General features: G+C 35.6%; 1 protein-coding gene and 1 long non-coding RNA gene across 3 annotated transcripts in view; one reads left to right on the top strand and one right to left on the bottom strand.

Annotated features, from left to right (window-relative positions):
* COBLL1 (cordon-bleu WH2 repeat protein like 1) overlaps positions 1-21,561 on the top strand; it is a 159,612-nt gene extending 138,051 nt beyond the window's left edge. Inside the window, 6 exon segments of the mRNA XM_045780637.2 lie at positions 581-718; positions 5,148-5,382; positions 6,461-6,555; positions 10,810-12,371; positions 14,256-14,432; positions 20,310-21,561. Of these exon segments, the coding sequence (XP_045636593.2) occupies positions 581-718; positions 5,148-5,382; positions 6,461-6,555; positions 10,810-12,371; positions 14,256-14,432; positions 20,310-20,396 (2,294 nt within the window). The 3' untranslated portion in view covers positions 20,397-21,561.
* Positions 17,043-21,921, bottom strand: part of LOC123781288 (uncharacterized) — a 57,217-nt gene continuing 52,338 nt past the window's right edge. For both annotated transcript variants that reach the window (XR_006776645.2, XR_015724033.1), the window contains exon 3: positions 17,043-19,110. This is a non-coding gene — a long non-coding RNA (uncharacterized LOC123781288). The remainder of the gene's footprint in view (positions 19,111-21,921) is intronic.

Here is a 21,921-nt window from a genome sequence, read left to right as displayed (position 1 = left end):
GAACATGACAGACTAATGTCTAACCAAAAATAGGATATTACTATGCCAGTACTTTAACATGGGGATAATTTTATAGGTATGAAAATTGTTCAATATAACCTTACCTAATTTTCAGAAATAATATTCATAAACACAGGAGAAACTCGAGAACACCCAGATGCTCCAAAACTTTTAATCCTTAGGTGATTTTTAGGAATTTGAGATTTTGACACATCTTATATAAGAATTCTCTTGTCCTCTGTGATTAAAAACATTATCCTTATATCACTAGTCATGATTTTTCTTACTTCTTAAGTCTTACCCAGAATAATATCAATGATACTGTTTTGTTCCACAAAGGGATTTTATTAAATAATATCCAACTATATAAGTGAAATGAGAAGACTCAGAAGTATTAGAAAGAAGGTGTGAATGCTATTCAAACTTTGCTTGATATCTGTTTCTCTTTCTTTACCTTTTATTCCCCTGGTTACCTCTTGTTTAACGCATGGATAATCCTGAGCTAACAAATCTGATTTCTTCGAAATGCTTCTTGTTCTCTGCTCGCCGTAACTCTGTTGTCTAAGTGCCATTTCCACAGACTTTACTTCTTCGACAGAAGCCTCCCTCGGCCCCGGACTCCCCAGTCACGAACACTGCACTGTGCCCAAACTGCGGGATGAAGACTCTCTCTCCGAATGCCCTGGAACACCCGAGGCAGCCGGAACGCCTCTGACATGTGGGTGACCGGGCCTTTCCTGCCTGGTGCTTTCTTTGATGCAGATTAAGATTATCCCCACGTAAACATTTCACTACTTGGTCATCCCTTGTGTAAAAATGTCTCAAAGAAATAGTGGTTTCCCCCTTTCACTTGAAATTCTCTTACAGGTTTGGAGTTTCATATTTTCCCTAACCAGATAGATGAATATGGCAAGGCATAAGATGAATAAAATAAGTGGCTTTGGAGGATTTCAGCTTTTGTTCTATTTGGTTTTCTGCCTTTTGGCAAACCTCTTTGAACTCTGTTATTTCCAGTGTTTAACTTTATGAGTATAAAAGAATATCTATATCTATCTATTTTTTTTCTTTCTTGGACTACTCTTTTGTTATCTAGGCATGGCTTATTTTCTATAGTATTGTTTTTAATTGGGATTTTTATGTTAAATTATTGGAATTATTTTGTTACCAGATGGCAAAAATTTATAGTTAGGTAATACTTGCCTTTCATTATAAATAATTTTATTCAATTTTTTTATTAACTCAGAATGAGTCCTTATTTAAAATCATTTAAAATTAATATCATATCACATACTGCTTATAGTAATGCAATATTGTGTGGCCAGTTTGGAAAATAGTTTGACAAGTCTTTAAAAATAAAATTTAAGCATTCATTTTCTGTATAACCCAGCAATCCCACTCCTACGTATTTTCCAAGGAAAATGAAAACCTCTTTGCACATAAAAACTTACATGTAAATTATTTTAAGATTTTTATTCATAATTGTCCCAAATAAGAAACAACCCAATGTCCCTAAACTGAGGAATGGATAAACTATGGTCAGTCCGTACAGTGGTTGCCAGGTCTAGGGTTAGGGGGAGCGGTTGATCACCAAAGGGCCCCAGGGGTTTTGGAGACTGATGGACTTGTTCTATATCTTGATGGTGTTGGTGGTCACCCAACTATACATCTATCAAATGAAGCCTTCCAACATGGATTCTAAAAATAAATTTTACTGAGTGTGAATCGTATCTCGATTTTTAAAAAAGAAAAACTACTCTGTCTGGCCGCAACTGCAGTAGAGTCTGACACAGTAAGTGTTTTTTGAATGAATGAATGAATGAATGAATACAAAAAAGTAATTTACCACAATAGATGTAATTTTTTAAAAAAAGATTTTATTTATTTATTTGAGATTGAGAAAGAGAGAGCATGTGCCTGACGAGGGAGAGGTGAGGAGGGGTTGGAAGAGAGAGACAATCACAGGCAGACTCCATGCTAAGCACAGAGACCGAAGCGAGGCTCAGTCTTACGACCCTGAGAATATGACCTGAGCAGAAACCAAGAGTGGGATACTCAACGGACTGAGCCACCCAGGCGCCTCCCTACTTTTCAAAAAGATTTTATTTATTTATTTATTTGAGAGAGAGAGGGAGAGAGCACTCAAGTAGGGAGAGGGGCAGAGAGGGAGTGGTAGAATAGATGTAATTTTTTTTTTAAAGATTTTATTTATTTATTTGACAGAGAGAAAGACAGCCAGTGAGAGAGGGAACACAAGCAGGGGGAGTGGGAGAGGAAGAAGCAGGCTCCCAGCAGAGGAGCCCGATGTGGGGCTCAATCCCATAACGCCGGGATCACGCCCTGAGCCGAAGGCAGACGCTTAACGACTGAGCCACCCAGGTGCCCCTAGAATAGATGTAATTTAATATGATTTTATTTTAGCAAAGAGAGAAATTTGTCAATTCTGCCATTTCGATCATCTCCAGGAAAAATATACAGATTATCCCAAACATCTCAGTGAAATTATAAGCTTTAATTATTTAAAAGTAAAACGCTCCAGACTTACAAACATGTCTTCTAAAAGCTTAGAATTTAAATTTCATTTATACATATTACATTTTGTGACTTTTAAAGAATTTTTGAATCTTATTTTTTGTTTCAATGTTGCTTTAGAGGAACTGAAAAACTTAAAAATTCAAATCATATAAAGCATAGTAAAGGTAAAAAATTGCAATAATTAAACTTTCAAAAGATGACTTCCGTAATTTTTTAACATTTATACTTTGGAAGTTGTTAAATCTTAAAACTTCACAAAGATTTTGAACACTGTATTCTTTGAAAGTGAGTATTCCCTTAAAACTTATGAAGCTGAAATACAATAGTTGTGCTACAATATTTGTGGAATTTATTCATTGTTCACAGCCCTCACCCAGTCTTTTTTTATTGTAGTCCTAAAATGTGGCCATCATATAACACATACAAATCAAACTTGTTTTATTATTTTTCGAAGCTTGGGGAAATTTGTGCTAGTCAACCAATCAACTCTGAAAGTTTTTTTGGATTATGAGAATTTTTAAAAATAATCACAGCCTTTCCTAAGAATTTTAAGATTAGGAATACTCTTCAAGCTAGTAAAAAATATATATTTACGCAAGCCTACATGATGCTTGTAACTACCAAGTTATAAAATTTCAGAAACATAATTTGAAAAGATTTTCGAAATACCTAACTTATTCTTTAATTAACTGAGACTCGTTAATTTAAGGACGGGGGGCCCCATACTTAAAGAAAAGTTATTTGAAGTACTTTTTTTTTTTTTTTAAGATTTTTTTGAGAGTGTGAGAGCGCAAGTGTGTGCCTGCGCCCACCAGTGGGGACAGGGGATGAGGGTGCGGGGGAGGGGCAGAGGGCGAAGGAGAGACTCTCAAGCAGACTTCCTGCTGAGCGCAGAGCCCAAGGCAGGGCTCATCCGAGGCCCCTGAGATCCTGACCTGAGCTGAAATCAAGAGTCAGATGCTTAACTGACTGAGCCACCCAGGTGCCCCTATGTGAAATACTTTTGATGGGCAAGAGAGAAATCGGGATAACAATAATTTTGCTAAGTGTTACCTCAGTTAATCTAATGTGTAAAGAGCTTAATACATGCCAAGGGGCCATTTATAAAACACATTTGCTTCTAAACCGGAACAGGCATTAATTTTCTCAAACACAGTTTTCAAATTACATAAATATACTCTTACTGCACAACTATGATATGCTATTGTAACACATAATATTGTACATTGGTATCATAATGGTGTTTTCACATGTCATAATAAAACAAGATTTGCCAAAATATATTTTTTAAAAATTCACTTAAATTCAAATTCCGTAATATTATTTCTGTTGAGTAATCTACTTTTTATTCACAATGAAACTGTCATTAAAAGTCTCCATATTTGTTTATTAAGTAGCATATAAAGCACGCTGTTCTGCCTAGAGATAAAATTAAAGACCTACATTACTTTAAATATTCTTCAAATATGTTGAAGTTTGTATTAATTTTGTGGATGTGCTGATCACTATAACCTAATGCTCTACCATCCCTCCCCCCCATTGCGGTAAAATTAAACTTTGTTCAGCTGCTATTGTGTTAATGGGAGTGTTAAATTATACTTAAATAAGCAAAGATTCAGAACCTCATTCTTTGGTTTAAATTAAATTTCACAGCTAGTGTGGACACCAATTAGGATGTCTCCTCTTTTAATCTGTTGGCCATTTGTTGTTGGTACTAAAGGAATAATGATAAAACATTCTTATACAATGAAATATTAACTGCAGCTTTTGAAGAGAATCACACACACACACACACACACATTGATATGGGACGATTTTTCGTAGTTAAGTGGAAAAACAGAAGGTGAAAAACATCAGGTATAGTATGCTTCCATTCATATTAAATGAACCAACAAAAAATAAAGAAGCATGAGTATGCATATCTGCTTGTATGCTCATTATACTTTCCGATAATACATTGGAAAAACCTATTAAAGGAAGTTGCCTCTGAGAATCAAACTGAGTGGGAATAATTTTCATTGTATAATACTTGTTTGTATTTTCAAAAAGTGCATTACGTATCTGTGTCTTTTAACCCTGGTTTTGTATTTGAATCACCTTAGGAGCCTTAAAAATTCTTGGCCCCACCGTTCAGAGATTCTGATTTAACAGGTGTGGAGGAGGGTGTGAGCCCTGGTATTTTTAAGAGGGGCTCAGATAATTCTCCATTGTAATTCTGATAACTATGGAGTCAGATTTTATAAGTACATAAAATCTCATGTTCTTTTAATTTACATTTAGAGCTAGTGTATGAATGTAAAAATCATTTAAATTCAAAGATACATAGATATCTCTCAGATAGAGATATATAACTTGAAGATTACGAGTTTAAATACTTTTTTCTCTACCACAAATAAAACCTAGCTTGATAGCATATTATTTTTAGAATTGTATACGTCTGAGATAATTTGACTATATGTTAATGTGATTATTCACCATTAGAAGAGTATTTTCGTATTAGTTTTGGAGCAGCATTTAAGAGTCCAGCTAATTATTATTTTAAAAATTCCTTTCTTGCTAGGATTGCATAGGATGAATGAGGCAAATTAACACAGGATATCTTCGTTTCTTTGTAGCTGGAATAAGCTCTGATCATAGCCTTGAAGAGATAGATGAAAAGGAAGAACTCAGTGCAGTGCCTAAAGATGAGGCTGAAAATATTTCTCTGAAGTCACAAGATATTCCTTTTGGATCTACTGATATAATAAATACACTGAAAAATGATCCTGACTCAGTCCTTGGCAATGTTGCTGGAGAGCCCTCACAAAACTCCAAAGAAGAAAAACAAGAAGCTAGAAACACAGATGGACAGTAAGTAGTCTATGTGCTGGAAGTGTTGGTGATGGTTTGTTTAATTAATACTAGTCTCTGAATTATAGGTCTGATATTGTAAACAGAAATATAGTAGTCCCTTTAGTTGAGACTCTGTTCACCATCATTATAAGAATGCTTATTAATAAAGTATGCATTTGCATGTTTTGTTTTTAAATAAAATCAAATTTCAACAGTTCTGGTAGCCCTGTGTGAGATAAACCATAGCATGTAGTTAATCTGTATGACTCAAATATGAAAGTATTTGTTTTGTATCGTATGAGTTTTTGCCTATTTTCTGTTTGATCTAAATGAAATATTTAATTTTTAATTTTCAGCAAATGCTTCTCAAGAATTTTCACTGATATATAAAGCAATTCCGCATATTAGATTATGACGTTAAGTTACTAATATTATTTTTACAGTCAACTTTATAATGCAGAGTGTACTTTCCATTGGGTCCTACGAATTGAAGTCTATACTACAGTACACTTATATTGTGTTAGAAATGCCACATCATGAATAAAGATGAAATCAAGTAGGCAAAATAAACCATCTTTATCAAAGTTTTACTGTAATTTGCATGGGATTTTCTCCAGATGAAACCCTTCTATCACTAAAACCAAACCAAACCAAAACAAAACAAAACAAACAACCGTTGAGGTCAGTCCACATCCTGATTTGCCAGAAGTTGGCTTTGCCAGATGCAGGACTTCAATGTTTCATTTTGTTTCCTTTTTCTTCAAAAGACAAATAATAACAAAAAGACACTGTTTTTGGAAAAGTGTCCATTTTACCAAGCTTCTTAGATCCTTCTTTGTAATAGGACCACTCTTTGAAAGCTCATGGTTCATAGGAGCATTTCCTCTCAGTTGTATTTTTTTCCTTGCTATTAAATTTCCAGTATTTGGCAGAAAAAAAGATGATTATTTCAATCCATCTGTCTTTGGAAATTATTGCCTCTTTTTTCATCTGGTGTGTGTGTGTGTGTGTGTGTGTGTGTGTGTGTGTGTGTGCGCGCGTGTGTGTGTGTGTTTAAATAGTATCAAAATATAACATACAGTATCCTGTTTTGCAGAGGACCACACATAATGGAATATAACGCAAGCAGTGAAGAGAGGGTAGTTGACAGTGTAAGAAACTTGAAGTCATTGGGCCCAAAGCAGGAGAATGGTGAGTTCCATACACACTAATAGCCAAAGTTTTCATAGCACTTACTATGTGCCAAAGGGCCATTCTTAAAACTTCATATATATTAACTCATTTAATATTGTATATTAACTCATTTACAGGTCTTACTATTTTTAGTTCGACTTTGCGGTTGATTGAACTACAATATTATGTAATTCACTAGAGTCCCCATGATTAGTAAGTAGTGGACCTTGGATTTGAACTCAGGCAATATTATCCTTGTGTGTGCTATTAACTACCGTGTGTACTATTTTTGTTGTTAAATCTTAGAGGTTGTCTAACCTAGATCTTGGATCTTAAAGATGTACACCCTATGCATCTACTTGTGATCTATTTCTCTTTTTTTCTTTTCACTGACTCCCAAGTCCAAACTTGCTTTACTTCATACTCAAGTTGCTTTACTTGGGTGAAACTTGTCAGCATGATTTTTAATCTAATTATGTAATGTTTACATCTAATTATGTAATGTTATTTACCAGTATCTTCCACACCCCCACCCCCAAGTCAAGACAGGTTCTTCTCTTTGTTATAATATATTTCACTCAGTTCTATCTTTAGGGCTATGCTCATTTTTTTTCTTTGCAAGGACTGTAATTTTCCACCTAACTTCACCCACACAACTATCCAAATCCTGCCACTTCACTTATTTTGTTACTTGATTACTAGAAGCCATGTATTTCTCTAAAAGGTCTTGTCTCCTCAACCAGATTGGACAGTCTTTTGGATCAGAGAAATTATATCCAATACTTTGAATTCCTCATAGCATCGAGTAGAATATGACCTCTTGTTGAAATATATAAGTCATCAACTTAAGATTTTTTTTGACTTTGGGATGGTGCAAAAGTGATACGCACTCCGTAGAAACTGTATTTTGAATTCTGAGTTTTGGTATTCTCCTGGGCTAGCGATGTCCTGTAGGTTACTCTCGCATGAGCTGGGCAGCTGCAGCTGCGGCTCCCAGTCAGTCCCCCGGGGATAAACAGCAACCATTCTCGTGTTCACTTTCAGTACAGTAGTGAATCAGTTACATGAGATATTACGAAAGAGGCTCTGTGAGAGATGATTGTGCCCAACTGTAGGCTAATGTGTTCTCAGCACATTTAAAGGAGTATAGGCTAAGCTATGATATTCTGTAGCTTAGATGTAGTAAATGCATTTGACTTACCAACATTTTCAAGTTATAATGCACTTATTGGGATGGAACCCCATCATAAGTTGAGGAAGATCTGTACTTAAGGTTGAATTTCAGAAAAATGATACTACACAAATACAAGATGTGAGGAATCTACAATGGTATTTTAAGGAGATATGAAGGAATTCGCTTATGTATCCTCATAGTCCAGTCAAAACTAGGTGAAGAGTCTTAGAAAACATAGGGATATACATATTCATATTTGGATAAAATGTGGATTATCCCAGTGTCACAAATGAATAGATAGATACAGATAAATGTTTTACATATGTAGTATGTGTTGGTTAATTCGTGTAGGTCTCTGGTTCATTTTCCCCATGGTCAGTACCATCCTGAGATAGAATACTGAGAAGTTCTAAAAGTATGTAATTTCTCTGTCCTTTTCCTTTTCATCTTGATTCAGTTCCTCACAACAGATGCTATGACAACCAGTAGAATTTTATTGAGAAATCTTGCTGTTTCCTTCTTTTAAAAATGATAGTCAAATCATTTTTGCTAAGATTGTCGCATCAGGTTAGTGCTAGGGTCACAGGTATATTTCTGCAATAATATTTTTTTATTTACATTTGACTTGCAATGACCTTTGTCGACTCTAGGTGGGTTTTTCCCTACTTTTTAAAATTAAAGTATTTAGGGGCGCCTGGGTGGCTCAGTCATGAAAGCGTCTGCCTTCGGCTCAGGTCATGGGATTGAGTCCCACATCGAGCTCCCTGTTCAGCGGGGAGCCTGCTTCTTTCTCTCCCACTCCCCCTGCTTGTGTTCCCTCTCTCACTCTGTCTTTCTCTGCCAAATAAATAAATAAAATCTTTAAAAAAATTAAATTATTTAGTTGATTTTTAAAATAAATAATTTCTATTATCTTTAAAGTAGTTCTATAGTTTTTTCCTTCTTTTTTTTACCTATGCAATATACTTGTTTCAGTCATCCTTTTGTCAGATGATTCATTTTGTAGATGTTGTCAGTTTTGATTAGGGAAAGGACTTGATAGCACAAAATCTACTTTTTCCTTCTACTGGCTGTCATTGGAAAATGGCCTAACCATTCACCGACATTTGGTAGTGTCATTATCAGGTATGTATGAGGATGGATTAGCTACTAAATTCAGCAGTGATTCTAGGTTTCCAGGCCTGTCATTGGGAATAATTGTGAGGTTTTGATGAGAAATTCAGAATTAGAGAACAGTGAAAAATAGACATTTGGAGTTCTAAAACCAATTAGTTAGGGTTTATAGGGAAATGAATTTAAAATATGTTGATTTACTTTGTTTTGGAAAATATTTCTATTGTGTGACTGGGCTATACCTATATTCATTGGAAAATGAGAAATAAGCAAGAGAGAAGGAAATGCATTTAAGTTCATTTCCTGGTACCAGGGACTTTTTTTGGGGGGGGGGGCTCATAGCAGTGTTGACAATTGTACTTTTCATATAGATATTAAAAATACTTACAAACCAAGTAAATAAGAGCATAGGCAGAAATGTGTCTTTTTGATGATTCTTAAGCAAATGTGACCTTAATCACAAAAGTTAATAATTATGAGTCATTGAGAGGTCACTTGTATAGACAATAAATATTCTGATAATCAGTTGTATTTTTTTTAGGAAGAATAAAAATGAATTCCATTTAAAAATTAGATATTTAATATAAGAACCTTGCAACATAATGGAAAATATAACAACCATGACCAAAAAAGCCATGCAATTCAGTTGGGGGTACAAAGATGAAGGTATTTTAAAAAATTGTTTGTATACAAATTTCCCTGGCAACATTGTTTTTTTTCTCTTGCATGCATATTTTTTTTCTTTTTTGACAGAGGAACTGTGTAAAAGAGCTCCTGACATTCTGGTCAGTGAACTTGTTATTTATCTTTTAAGTAAGAGTGAGCGGTGATACAGCTCTAGAGAAATACTTGACACCCTTTCCGGCTTGACTCCCGAGGCCCACATTTCACTAGCACTGTGCAAACTACCGTATCTGGAAGGGGAGGCCACAAAGGATTTGGAAGATGGGGGTTAGTTGGTCATCCAGGAGAAATACTTCTTTTGGGCATTTGACTAGAGGGACCCAGTATATAAATCACTTCCCTGAGGACTAGACACATGGCGCACACTCATGGACTTGCGTTTCCTTCCAGATGCCTCATTCCAATGCTTTGCCATCGGGTTGCTGGCTGGGAACTGCCGCTTGTTAACCTAGACACTGGCTGGTGATTTTTGTTTTCAGAAGATCTGAATTAGAATTAAGAGGAAAAGTAATGCAGGGGAGAGAGAATTGGTTTTCTCTACATGGATTCTGACATGAGAATAGGGTATTTTTTCCCTCAGAGAAAAATCAAAACCCACATGATTGTTTTTATGTGGTTGAAGTCATCCATATTATGACTAAAAACAAAGTCCTCTAAGAGTCTTTAGCAAGGACACCTAATTAACAAGACAGTCAACTTAGATTTTGTTTTTACTTTAACTCTTAAAAGTAGTATTTCCGTTGTTTGCCTTAATTAAAACTGGTAACATTTGCTGGGATTATTTCTCTTTTAATGTAAGGTGTGAAATATAAATACACTAGGGTTATAGAAAAAGATTGGATCAAAATAGGAAGAAAAGGAAAAAATATTTTTGCAATTTGTCCATTTCTTTTGTCATTCTTAACACTGACTGAACTATGAAGTCTACCTATCAGGAGAAATGAAGCTATCTTCAAAGGAGTGCTTGTTCTGGGGAATAGCCTATCCAAATTAGCATGTTATATAAATGACATACAAAATATAATACATATTTTCACCTTTTTACATCTGAGGAAACTGGGTTTGGCTCAAAGGGGTTAAGAAACGTGTAAGTCCATCTGGGTTCTAGACTCAGGTTTCTGTGATACCAAAGCCCATGCTGTTTTTCCTAATGCTACTACCTGCTTTTGTATAATTAGTGAGCTGAAAATTATCTGTAGAATTCAAACCAACCTATTTCAGTTTGGGGGAGGCGAGCATTGAAAACTTGAAGTTTTCCTCCTTTGTTCACATTTAACTTGACAATATTTTTTTTCTCTCAGTAGATCAAAATGAAGTAATTGTCATTCCACCGAACACAGAGGATCATATGAAAAATGGAGTGAGGAGAACAGAAATCAATGTAGGAGGTGTTGCCAAAAATAAAAATGTGGACATGGAAGTTGACAGACCATCAAACTATCAGGCACATAAAACTGATACTGCTGAAAATCTTCTGGCTGCTTCCTTAGTACAAGACCAGAAACTGAATCAGCCCAGTGAGGAAAAGACCAAAATGCAAGACGCAGCCATTCAGACGGTCCCTTCCACTGATGGCTTTGATGGGAATCACCGAGATCATAATTTGTCTAATTTCAAAGTTAATGAAAGTGTGCATACTCCAAGTAACAATAAATCAACTCAACACTCATCTTCAAGTCCCCAAGATTCTGTAGATGCCTCAAGGAAATTCAGGAGTCAGGGCCCCCTAAATGTACAGTCAGAAAATCAACTCACCATAAAAGATCCAATGTATACACATGGTAATGATGATCTTTTGCCTCCTATAGATGGAATTGATAAAAATTCAGCTATTTCTCATGTAAAGAATTACCCACTTTATAAACAAGACTATGATCCCAAGCCAAAGCCTTCAAATGAAATCACAAGAGAGTACATACCCAAAATTGGAATGACTACTTATAAAATTGTGCCTCCCAAATCCCTGGAGATAGTAAACAATTGGGAATCAGAAACCACTGGATATAAAGATGATCAAGAGGTACATACTTTAGGAAGAAAGCACACTCATGAGAGTGTGAAAGAAACTGAGATCCAAACAGAAGATCTTGTTATTTCTGAAAGCCCAAAGGAGCCCCAGGCAGACGTTCAACTGAAGCTTACCCCGAGAACAGAGCCTCAGGTGCACAGTGTGGAGAGCTCGCCCCATATCGCCACGGGGAATCCTCTGAAACCTGCACCCAGAATGACGAAAGACGCTGGCACAGCTCCTTTTGTGCCGAATTTGGAAGATATAAACAATATTTTGGAGTCAAAACTTAAATCTCGGGTTTCAAATCCCCAGACCAAACCAAGTTCTTTTTTCCTACAGATGCAAAAGAGAGTTTCAGGTCACTATGTGACATCTGCCGCTGCCAGGAGTGTCCACGTGGCCCCAAACCCCACTCCAAAAGAACTAATAAAGAAAGAGGAGGAAAGGGATGTGCTGCCTCCTCCAGAGCAAACTCTTTCTCCCTTAAGTAAAACAGCTCCATCTCCTCCACAGCCGCATATTCAAAGCCCCGATGATGACCGCAGCAGCCAGAAGCCTACGGAAACCCTGCCTCCTTCCGTAGCTCCGAGACCCGCTCCTCTTCCTGCGAGTCAGTTAGCAGCCCAAAATCTGAAGACTTTGAAAACTTTTGGTGCCCCTAGACCTTACTCGAGCTCTGCGCCGTCCCCCTTTGCCCTTGCGGTCGTGAAACGGTCACAGTCACTCAGCAAAGTGCGCCCGGAGCCCAGCGGCGAGGGTGCGGCCGCCCCGCCTCCACCCGACACAGAAGAAGGGAAGGCTCCTTCTGTACATAAATTTGTGGGCATCCCACAGCCGTGTGTGCGTGATGAGGTAATGTCACATTTTTTAAAAATGAGGGGTTCTAATACAACAGGGTTTAAATGGGGGTTGACAGGCATGTTGGCATGTTTGTTACTTAACTCTGAATTCATACTAATGTAACAGCAAGCTACCACAGGGAGAAAACAGTAGTAACACATAAAATCTGATTATTTACTCTCAGAGTTATTATAATTCATTTAACATGACTGGGTAGTACTGTAAATGTCATCATTCTAATAATTGTGTCATTAGCAAATATTGTAATTCGAAGTTTCTTTGCGCATACCTTTGTGTACCGTACTAGTTTATAGTTCTGACTATTTTCCTGTTTTGCTTATCTCAGTTTGTTTACAACTTTTCTGATGTTCTGGTTTCATTTCTTCTCCAATTCCACATAATAGCAAAATAAATAGTTTTAATTATATAGAAATATAAGCAGTATTTAAAAGACTAGATAAAATAACCAGACATTTCTCAACTAGGCATTTTCAATCACATATCCTCAACCCCAATTACCAAAAATTGATGCATATAAACAATTTAAACTGAAACCAGAGTTTAAATATATAATTTTCTTAATTTCCCATTTTTGATAATTCAGTGTCAACTTTTCCAGTGACTGGTATGTTGACTAAAATATCATTTAACCACTGTCTAACCTCAATAACTTACATAAAAAGGGACACTTACTGACTTCGTGTTTGGTCAACTAAGTGTTATAATTTGCTAGATTCAAATAGTATAGTCAAAGGAGAGGATGACACTTACAGTATGAATTACAATAATCCCCTTGCAATTTTTAAAAAAATATTTTGTGTACCTTTACTCTGATAGTGTTTAAAGAATACTTTCAGATTTGTGTGACAGTTCCAGAAGTATTTTATAGTACTTTTTCAAACATTCCTAGAGTAACAGAAGATTAACTACACTGCCAAGTAAAGATTTTTCCATAATCTCAAAGCAATATTCATCTCAAAAGATATTTCTTCATATATTTCACATTTATGTTTCTTAGCTTTAATATAATGTCAGGAAGAGATGTATGATGTAGAGATTAATTCTTTACTTGGGAACAAAGCCTGTGTTTCTTCTTAGGATGGAATGCCATTCCTAAACAACAGAAGTTTGGTTTAGATAATACAGTTTTTGAGTCATTGCCTGAATTCTGTTTAGCTCATCTTTTGTAAAGATGTTTGGCAGTTTAAAAAAGACATTTTTAAGATTATTTGATAATAGTTTTCAGTTAAATCAGTTACTAAATATTCTTTCCTAAGAAGTTTAATTAAATTTTTGATTCTTAAATTTGGAAATTCCTAATATTAATTTTTAGTCCATGGGAAAATAAAACATGGTCATCATTTAGCCCCTGTGACTTCCAGAAACACAAAATAAGCTGTTACATGTAGCACAGTCATTAATATTCCTTTATTAGAAGATATGTTAGATTCAAGCAATATAAAATTGTCAGTTTGTCCATTTTGTACTGTCAAAAATGATAATTTCACAACCTAATATGTTGTAACTATAAAAAATGTGTTATTTTTTAGTCTAAGGAATTTTTATTATTATTAATTTGGCTCTTCTAGCCAATTCCAGCGGCAAAATCAGCATCATTTGACTCAAAGACAGTAAAATTACCACTGTATTCATAAAGCAAAGAGAGGTACCACTTTTCTTCCTTAGTCTCATAAGTTCAAGAGAAGGGAAAGTAATACCCTCATCTTCCAACTGAGCTCTGGCAGCAGAGATAATTCAGTGGGTAGGGAAACTGAGCTGTCTAAAACACCAGTGTGGCAAATAGTGACTCTTAAAGAATACTGATGATGAAAATTTTTTTAAATGGCTCATTCTTCACTTGGTATTCATATAAATATTTTGCATTTATTTTTATAGGGAAATAACTCTGCACATAATGAACAGAATTCCCAAATACCATCTCCAACTGACTGCCCATCATTCATTCTTAAGAGACAAAGTTCTTTAACATTCCAAAGCTCTGACCCAGAACAGATCCGACAGAGTTTGCTCACTGCAATCCGCTCTGGAGAGGCTGCTGCCAAATTGAAAAGGGTAAGTTTTCTTTATCAGATGGGTGACAGTGGGTCTATTTTCAACATTGTCAAACTAATACTTAGGGGAAATTGTTTTCTGGCTTTTGAATCTGAATAGGGAGGATGCCAGAAGTTACTCTTTGATGTCAAGGGTCATTTTTGAAATATAAGCTGAAAGAGTCCAGAGTCTTACACATACTTAAAAATATGTCCGGTCTATTTTCCACACCATGGGCCAGGTGCAGAACATGGGTTTTGCTCATTATTATATGACTATACATAGAAAGTACCCTGGACTCTGAGTTTATAAATTGTATCAGCACAGTAAGAAAAATTCTTTCAGAAAGAAAATCCCTCCTTATTCCAGAAAAGCTGCACTAGTAATAGGAACCTCCAGTTTTTCAGTCCTAGCTCCCACGGTGATCAAAGTTAACTACCATATGTGGGGGATTGGGTGGGGGCGGGGGTGGGGGGGCACATTGTTTTATAGGTTAAACAAAAAAATGTAGGGAAAATCTAAGGAATTAGATGACATCGCATACAGAAATTCTAGTCTATCATGCCCTGCCCATGTGGCTAGCTCCTTACTAAGGTGCAGGAGAACTTCAGGAGAGGAGGTATACTTCTTTTTGGAGCAAATGCCAAAGAAATGTCCCGGGGAATTATTTTAGGTGAGTTTCCCCCTCTGTCGCTTTCGTCCACTCAAAGAAGATGGACGTGGTGAAGCCTGGAGCCTGGCATCGTCACTTGGACTTCCCAGAGGCTGTCGTCTCCCTAAATGTCTTTCTTGTTCTCCCCTTAGTTGTCTTGGTTGCAAGTTCCTCAACACCCAAGACAAGAAAAGTACTCATTATTCCCCTGACTCCCTAGGCATTTCGTTTTGTAAATTCCTTCCCTAATCATTTTAGAAGCTATTTAGAGAAGAGTAAGAGACTTGTTGAGCAAAACACTGAGCTCAACAGAAATGAAATCTGCGAAGGGACAGGAATTCTGCAGAGAGAGAAAGAAAGGGGAGGGCATCTCGGGCACATCTCCACGGCTGGCCCTGCCCGCGCTACCACTTTCCTCCCTGTGTTTGAGCAGAGCCATGGGTGACCACTGTTTCACAGAGGGCTTGGCACTCCCAGTTGGCCAAACAGGGAGACAGGGCAAAATACTGCCTGCTGTCAGGAGTGGAGGAAACGTGAAGGGGTAATTCAGGGGATTAGGTTTGAATTTTGTCAGGTATTTGTAGAGTCTGAATTTAGGTGCCAGGTGGCAAAAAAACCCACAAAAAACAAAAACAAAAACAAAAAGTGTAGTTTTCAGTATTAAAAATGGTATTTCACAGGTCATGACATTTATATTTTATGGGGAAATATGCCCATGCAGATATATTGTACATTCTCACTTATGAAAATATTTCTCTTTCTAATCTCATAAATTCGGGTCGTGTTTCAAATCGGTCACTTCTGATCTAAAGCTTTCTCAGGTCAGTAAACTTGATAAGCATTTTTTAAGCACTAAAGTACTAAACACTGTAGTAGGTACTGAGGAGAGGAAAACGGATAAAATGAAGCCTCTGCCTTCTGAGTGTTCGCAGCCTGGGGCTGAGAAACAGTGGCACATAGGGTCCACGGAGAACCAAGTAGCTACGCAGAAATTAGTTGCAGTGCCTTCGTACTAAAGTCAGTGGATACAGTAACCCGTTTCAATGGACACATTGCAGAAAACAGTGCATTAAGTTGGGAGTGTCTTTTAGGCCTGCAGAACTGTACAGGCAAGCAGCTGTGTGCTTAGTGTTATGGGCTCTGAATTGGCAGTCTCTTCACTTATAAAACTCCCATTGCTTCCAGAATGAGCTGGATGTGAATCAGCATAGAAAGCAGGCCCTAAATGATGATCCTATAATTGTATCCTGTTTATAACTCACTACTTTAGGTTCTATCGAGGCTAAATTTTCTTTCAGTAGGAGATTATCGATAGCTCTGAGTCTTTACACAGCCAGTTCGTAAATTTTGTTTAATGAAAATTCCTTACATAATCCATTTTCTTCCACTAAAAATGGACACAGGGTCTAGTAAGGTTAATAATATCCACACTCCATGATCAGTATTTTCACTTCTAATTATATACCCTAAAAAAGGTGTGTGTTGTGTACTGGGACTCACATATAAGAACATTCATGAAATATTGTTTTTAATAGCTCCAAATAAATATAACCTTAATATCCAGAAAGAGGATAAACAGTATCTTCAAAGAATGGACTGTCAAATAGCAGTAAATTGGGCAAGATGCAGCTAAACACAACAGTGTAAAGACCTGTAAAACTATATATGTGTAAAGTTTGACAGCACGCGTAGGTGGCAATTATTTTTAAAAGCGAGGAAGTAATTATACAAATCATGATAGGGTTACTTCCACAGGGAAAGAAAAGGGGTTGCTGGGGGCTTGTGGGAGCAAGACAGGCACACAATTTAAGAGGGAACCGAAAGTCTAGGTAATCAAGATAAATATTAATGCAGTATTTTTTAAATGTCTAAACGAGAGACATTTAGTGATAGAGAAAATGTCAACATTTTAAATAAAGGCAAGCTCAGTAAGGAGCTGGAAATATTCTTTTCTTGGCCTGGCTAGTAGATCATATATATGTTTGTGTTTGTTTTCATTGGGTTGTTTATTTAAGTTCAGGGCACTTTTCTGTACATGTATTATATTTCAAAAAATATTATATTGCAAAAGGAAGTAGAAATGGATGCAAGAAGGCTCTAATTCCTTGTGATCTTTGCTTAAGTCCCATATTTCTGTCCTGTACTGAACGTTTCTCCTGGTTTGTTTTAAATTCTAACATTTCTTTTATAGAACAGCAGTGAGAGTGCCAAATAAAATCTTCAGTGATTTTGACAGTAGGTTTAGATTGTTCATCAGAAAGTTGGCTCCCGGTTTGCCTGTATTTTGGCACCCAAATGTTCAGTTTAACTCCAGGTACCAACCTGCCTTATGGCTCTGGTTCATACCCGAGTAATTAACCTTCATTATAATAATTGGTTCATATTAGAACAATTATCTAGTTGACTGCTCTGGTGTAAATGTAGTCATGAACATGCCATGTTTTTTCATATTTCTTAAGATTTTTTCTACACCTTACCCCTGTTTGACCCCAGTGCAGTCACAGAGATCTCTTGCCTTCTTGTAAAGTTTTAATAAATCCAGTTCAGTATTTGATAAAATGTGTTTGGTGTTAAGATTTATATGTGAATCAGCAAATTGTTTTCAGAGAATAAGAACATAAGTAACCTATTATCATTGACTTACATTGATATAAGAACTTCTTTGGCTACTCTTGGTTCTTGTTGATGCTTCAGTTACTAAAGGTCATTACACTATTACAAATAGAATATAGGTTTGTAAAAATAAAGTCTGAAAATAAACTGACAAGTAGTATTTAGTGATTGATATTAACCATTTCCTCAGAATGTAAAATTTATCTTTGGCTACATGGAAATCTGGAAGGAAGAAAAAGCTGGATAAGTCACCCAGAATCTTCCTGGCTTGTTTTATTTGTTTAATTGGTCTGCTTTTTGTTCATATTTCCTTGATTGGAATTTGAACAATCTAAAGGCTTCAGGTTGGCACTTCTTTCTGTATATTTTTAAATTAAAAATAAATGATAGTTTCGTAGTTAACGCTCCTCACAAGAATAAGAAAGCTGCATGAATATTCCTGAAAATTCTTTAAAGTTAAAGGGTAGTCAACCAACAGTTGCTCTTAACAGTAAATTCTTTAATGTTACTTTAAAAAATATCTTTATTGTAAGTGTCATATTCATTATCTAGAAAACTCAAGCAGTACTTTTTTACTTTATAAAAGTTTATAAAAAGTTACCATATTCCATTCAAGAAATAGTCATTGATCTACACAGTGCCAGTCACTAAAATAAACATGCATATAATGTGGCATTAAAATAGACAAGGTTTCTGACCTCGCAGAACTTACGGACTAGTCTATAATGAGGTCTTCTCATGCTTGAAATTTAGTATACGAATTTTTAAATATCAAACAAAATACCATTCCCCTCCCACAGTAACTGCTCATGATAGATTACCGTGAAACCTTCCAGAACACTTTTGTAGTATATAAACATATTTAAATACATACAAAAATAGAATCCTGTAAAACATTCACAAATATCTCTTTGAAGTCTTCCATCTTATTATACACACACACATACACACCCACACATGCATGCGCGCACACACACACACATACACACAGTTCTTCTAAGATTACATAGTATTTGACTCTGTGAATGAACCATGGTTTATTTGTTCCTTATTGATGGACTTTAACTGGATTCTAGTTTTTCCATTCTATAAATGGTGCTACAATAAACATCTCCTACTTGTATTAGAGTCATCAGTGTGTTTTTTAAATGCTTAAAACAAAATTTCTTTTACTTTACAAAGAATTATGAAGACTGCAATTTTGGCAATAATTACAAAAATAATCCCTACACACTGAAACTTTTCAGACCAAAGTTACATAATGAAAAGTAATTACCTGTCTGCTGTTCATTGACTATACTTGGAAAGGAATCCACGGGAATACTGAACAAAATGCAGATGAGCTCTCTTTCCCCTGGTGGCAACTTTTCGTGTTTTGTTGTTGTTGCTTTAATTTCAGGTGGATAGTGTCAACACGGTACTGCATTCTGGATTCTAGACAGTCAAGAAAGCTGATTAGTTTGGATGATAATCTTCATTTAATAAAAGGCAACAAATGAAGCACAAGGAAATCATATCCAAACTAAATTTGCCCATTTTATTTCTCTTTTCACTAACTTACTTGTTGCTAGGCAGAATCTGTGTCCTTTTGTACTTCAGTTTTCTTCTTGTGAGAAGATGATAATGTTTGGTTAAGAGTCTAAACTAGCCAAATTGTAATCTAAAGATTAACCATTTTTCTTAAAATATTGTCATTTTTTATGTATAGTATTTCAAAATATTATACCTATCTACTATCCAGAATGCATATGACTTTTAAAAAAATGTTCTAAATAATTTCAAATTTCAAGCTATTTAGGAAATTCTTAGTGTATTTCATTCACTTACCATTATAGAGACTTTGCCATTGAATTTTGGAATTTAGGAGTTTATTGGAAGAAAAAAACTACTTTTCAATCTGTAATTGTTTGGCATAACAGTCATAGATTTGACTTTTTTAGCCCTTTATATGAAAGCATTTTATTTATTTATTTATTTAAGATTGTATTTATTTGAGAGCAAGAGAACACGAGCAGGGGGAGGGAGAGGGAGAAGCAGATGCCCCACCGAGCAGGGAGCCTGACACAGGGCTGGACCCCGGGATCATGACCTGAGCTGAAGGCAGACACTTAACAGACTGAGCCACCCAGGTGCCCCTATATGAAAGCATTTTAAAAACCAAAGCTGTATTTTCTTATAAATAAGGGGTACCTGGGAGGGGAACTTCAAGTTAATATATGTCATCAGTACAATTTTAGAATTTGCAAAATTCTTTGCTTTGTGAAATTCACTTTATTCTTCTACATTCTCCAAGGCACTTTGGGAGCCAGAATTAATTTAGCAAAAAACGCTCTTCAACAGCTTGGCCTGCAGTCTGTTTGTGCTCTTGTCCTTTGAGTTGATTTGGTAATTTTGTGAAGACTAAGATGTGTTAATGGATTATTTAACTTGTTTGTTGTGGAAATAACAACTCTCTCATTTTTAATTTTATGGTAGAGTGAACATTTCTTCCTGATTATTTGTGGTTTATTGAATAATAAATGCTACATATTCTCATTTACAATTAAGCAGAAGTTAAAATGTGGTAATTGTTGAAAATTAGATAGCTTTCCCATTTTAAATTGATGGGCGCAAAATGTGTTTCTTTCTCTTAGGTTACTGTTCCATCAAATACAATATCTGTGAATGGAAGGTCAAGACTCAGCCCTTCCATGTCCCCTGCTGCCCAGGACGGCCATTAAATGTTGCCTGTTACGATGCACTTCATCACCTCTACTTCGAGAACACCTTCGTCCTAACGGAGAATGTTGGCAAATGTATATTCAGATGTACACTAATATATTGTCTATTAAAGTGTGAGAATTTGTGCTGTGGCTTTTAATGCCAAAAGAAGAATTACAGAATTTATAAGTTATATTTTTGGCCTTTTTTTTTTTTTTTTGCCTTAAAAGCTGAATATGCTGCTTTAGAACTTTAAGACAAGGTGTTAATGACTTTCATTTTCTTTCAAATGAGAAGTAGTCACCTTTTGTTGATTTCACTTACACATTCTCTACAATGGTGACTTAGACAAAAGGATAAATTGAGATTCATAGGCTTACATTTGTGTGACACATATGTAGGTAGGCAAACATTTGCTGCCTCAATGTTACAGTTTAATTGGAAATGTTTATAAGTTATATTAAAGTCTGTTTTGGCTGAAAGTATGAGATAGAGAACTAATATCAAGTATATTCGGTTCAACAGTTAATTAAAATGAATCACTTGGTGTGCAAGTCTTATCTTGTGTTCTTCATGTAATTACAAAATCAATGTCAAATTTATGGGAAGCTCATAGTATTTTAATATTAACATGGAACTTTTTTTTTAATCTTTAGAACTTAAATTGCACAAGGAGCATTTTAAATATTTTTTTGTATATAATCATGACATTGTTGTCACACAGATATTACACATTTATGTGCCAGAAGCCTTAGAAATCACCTTATGACAATGTTGATCTATTGTGACAATTATTTCTACTTTTGATATGTAGCAGGGAATAAGGGTTAGTCCATGTCCATCCTGGAAAACTTCAAAGGCTACTTGGAGGTTCCAGAAATCCTGGTTTTAATTAAAGTAAAATGATAAAGTCTTTAGTTCAGATGCTAATATTCTAAGTAATATATATTTACATTAGAGCTAAAACTGTTAAGCAAAACAATGCCTAATTTGTTGTCTTATAACTGTACTGGGGTCTAGAGCTCATTCATGTTCTAGTCCTACTTTAAGAATCTAATAGCTCATTTATTCTAAAAGACAAGTTGATGTTACGTTGGTTTTCACTAAAGCTCTTGGGATGTCTGCCTCTTTGGAAAATGTGTTGATTTTTTTCCCCCTGTTTAATAAAAACAAGTTATATATTTAGTTTGTGTCAATCAGCATATTTGTGAATTTCACCTGACGACCTATCTATCAGCCAGTAAACAAAAAGGTCATCGTAAGTCCTACCATCCATCAGGGCTCTCTAGTGTACATGTAGGCCCATTTAGACTCCAAAGTGCAGGATCTAAACATACAAAATGCTTAGCAATGGCAGGTGCACATTAAATGTTAAATGTTGCTGCTATTTCCTTAAATCGGACTTGAAGAGACCCTCATATACGGAAACTTAAGTTCTATTATTGTAAACTGTTAGCGAAAGCAGTGACTTTTTATAAAATTATGACTGTCCACTTGGAAAAAAATAAATTTGGATCCCTACTTCAAACCATAAACAAATATATT

Source organism: Ursus americanus, chromosome 1 (genome assembly GCF_024610735.1).
Source record: "Ursus americanus isolate L20-20 chromosome 1, mUrsAme1.1.p, whole genome shotgun sequence".
Classification (NCBI taxonomy): domain Eukaryota; kingdom Metazoa; phylum Chordata; class Mammalia; order Carnivora; family Ursidae; genus Ursus; species Ursus americanus.
This window is presented reverse-complemented; position numbering and strand designations above follow the sequence as displayed.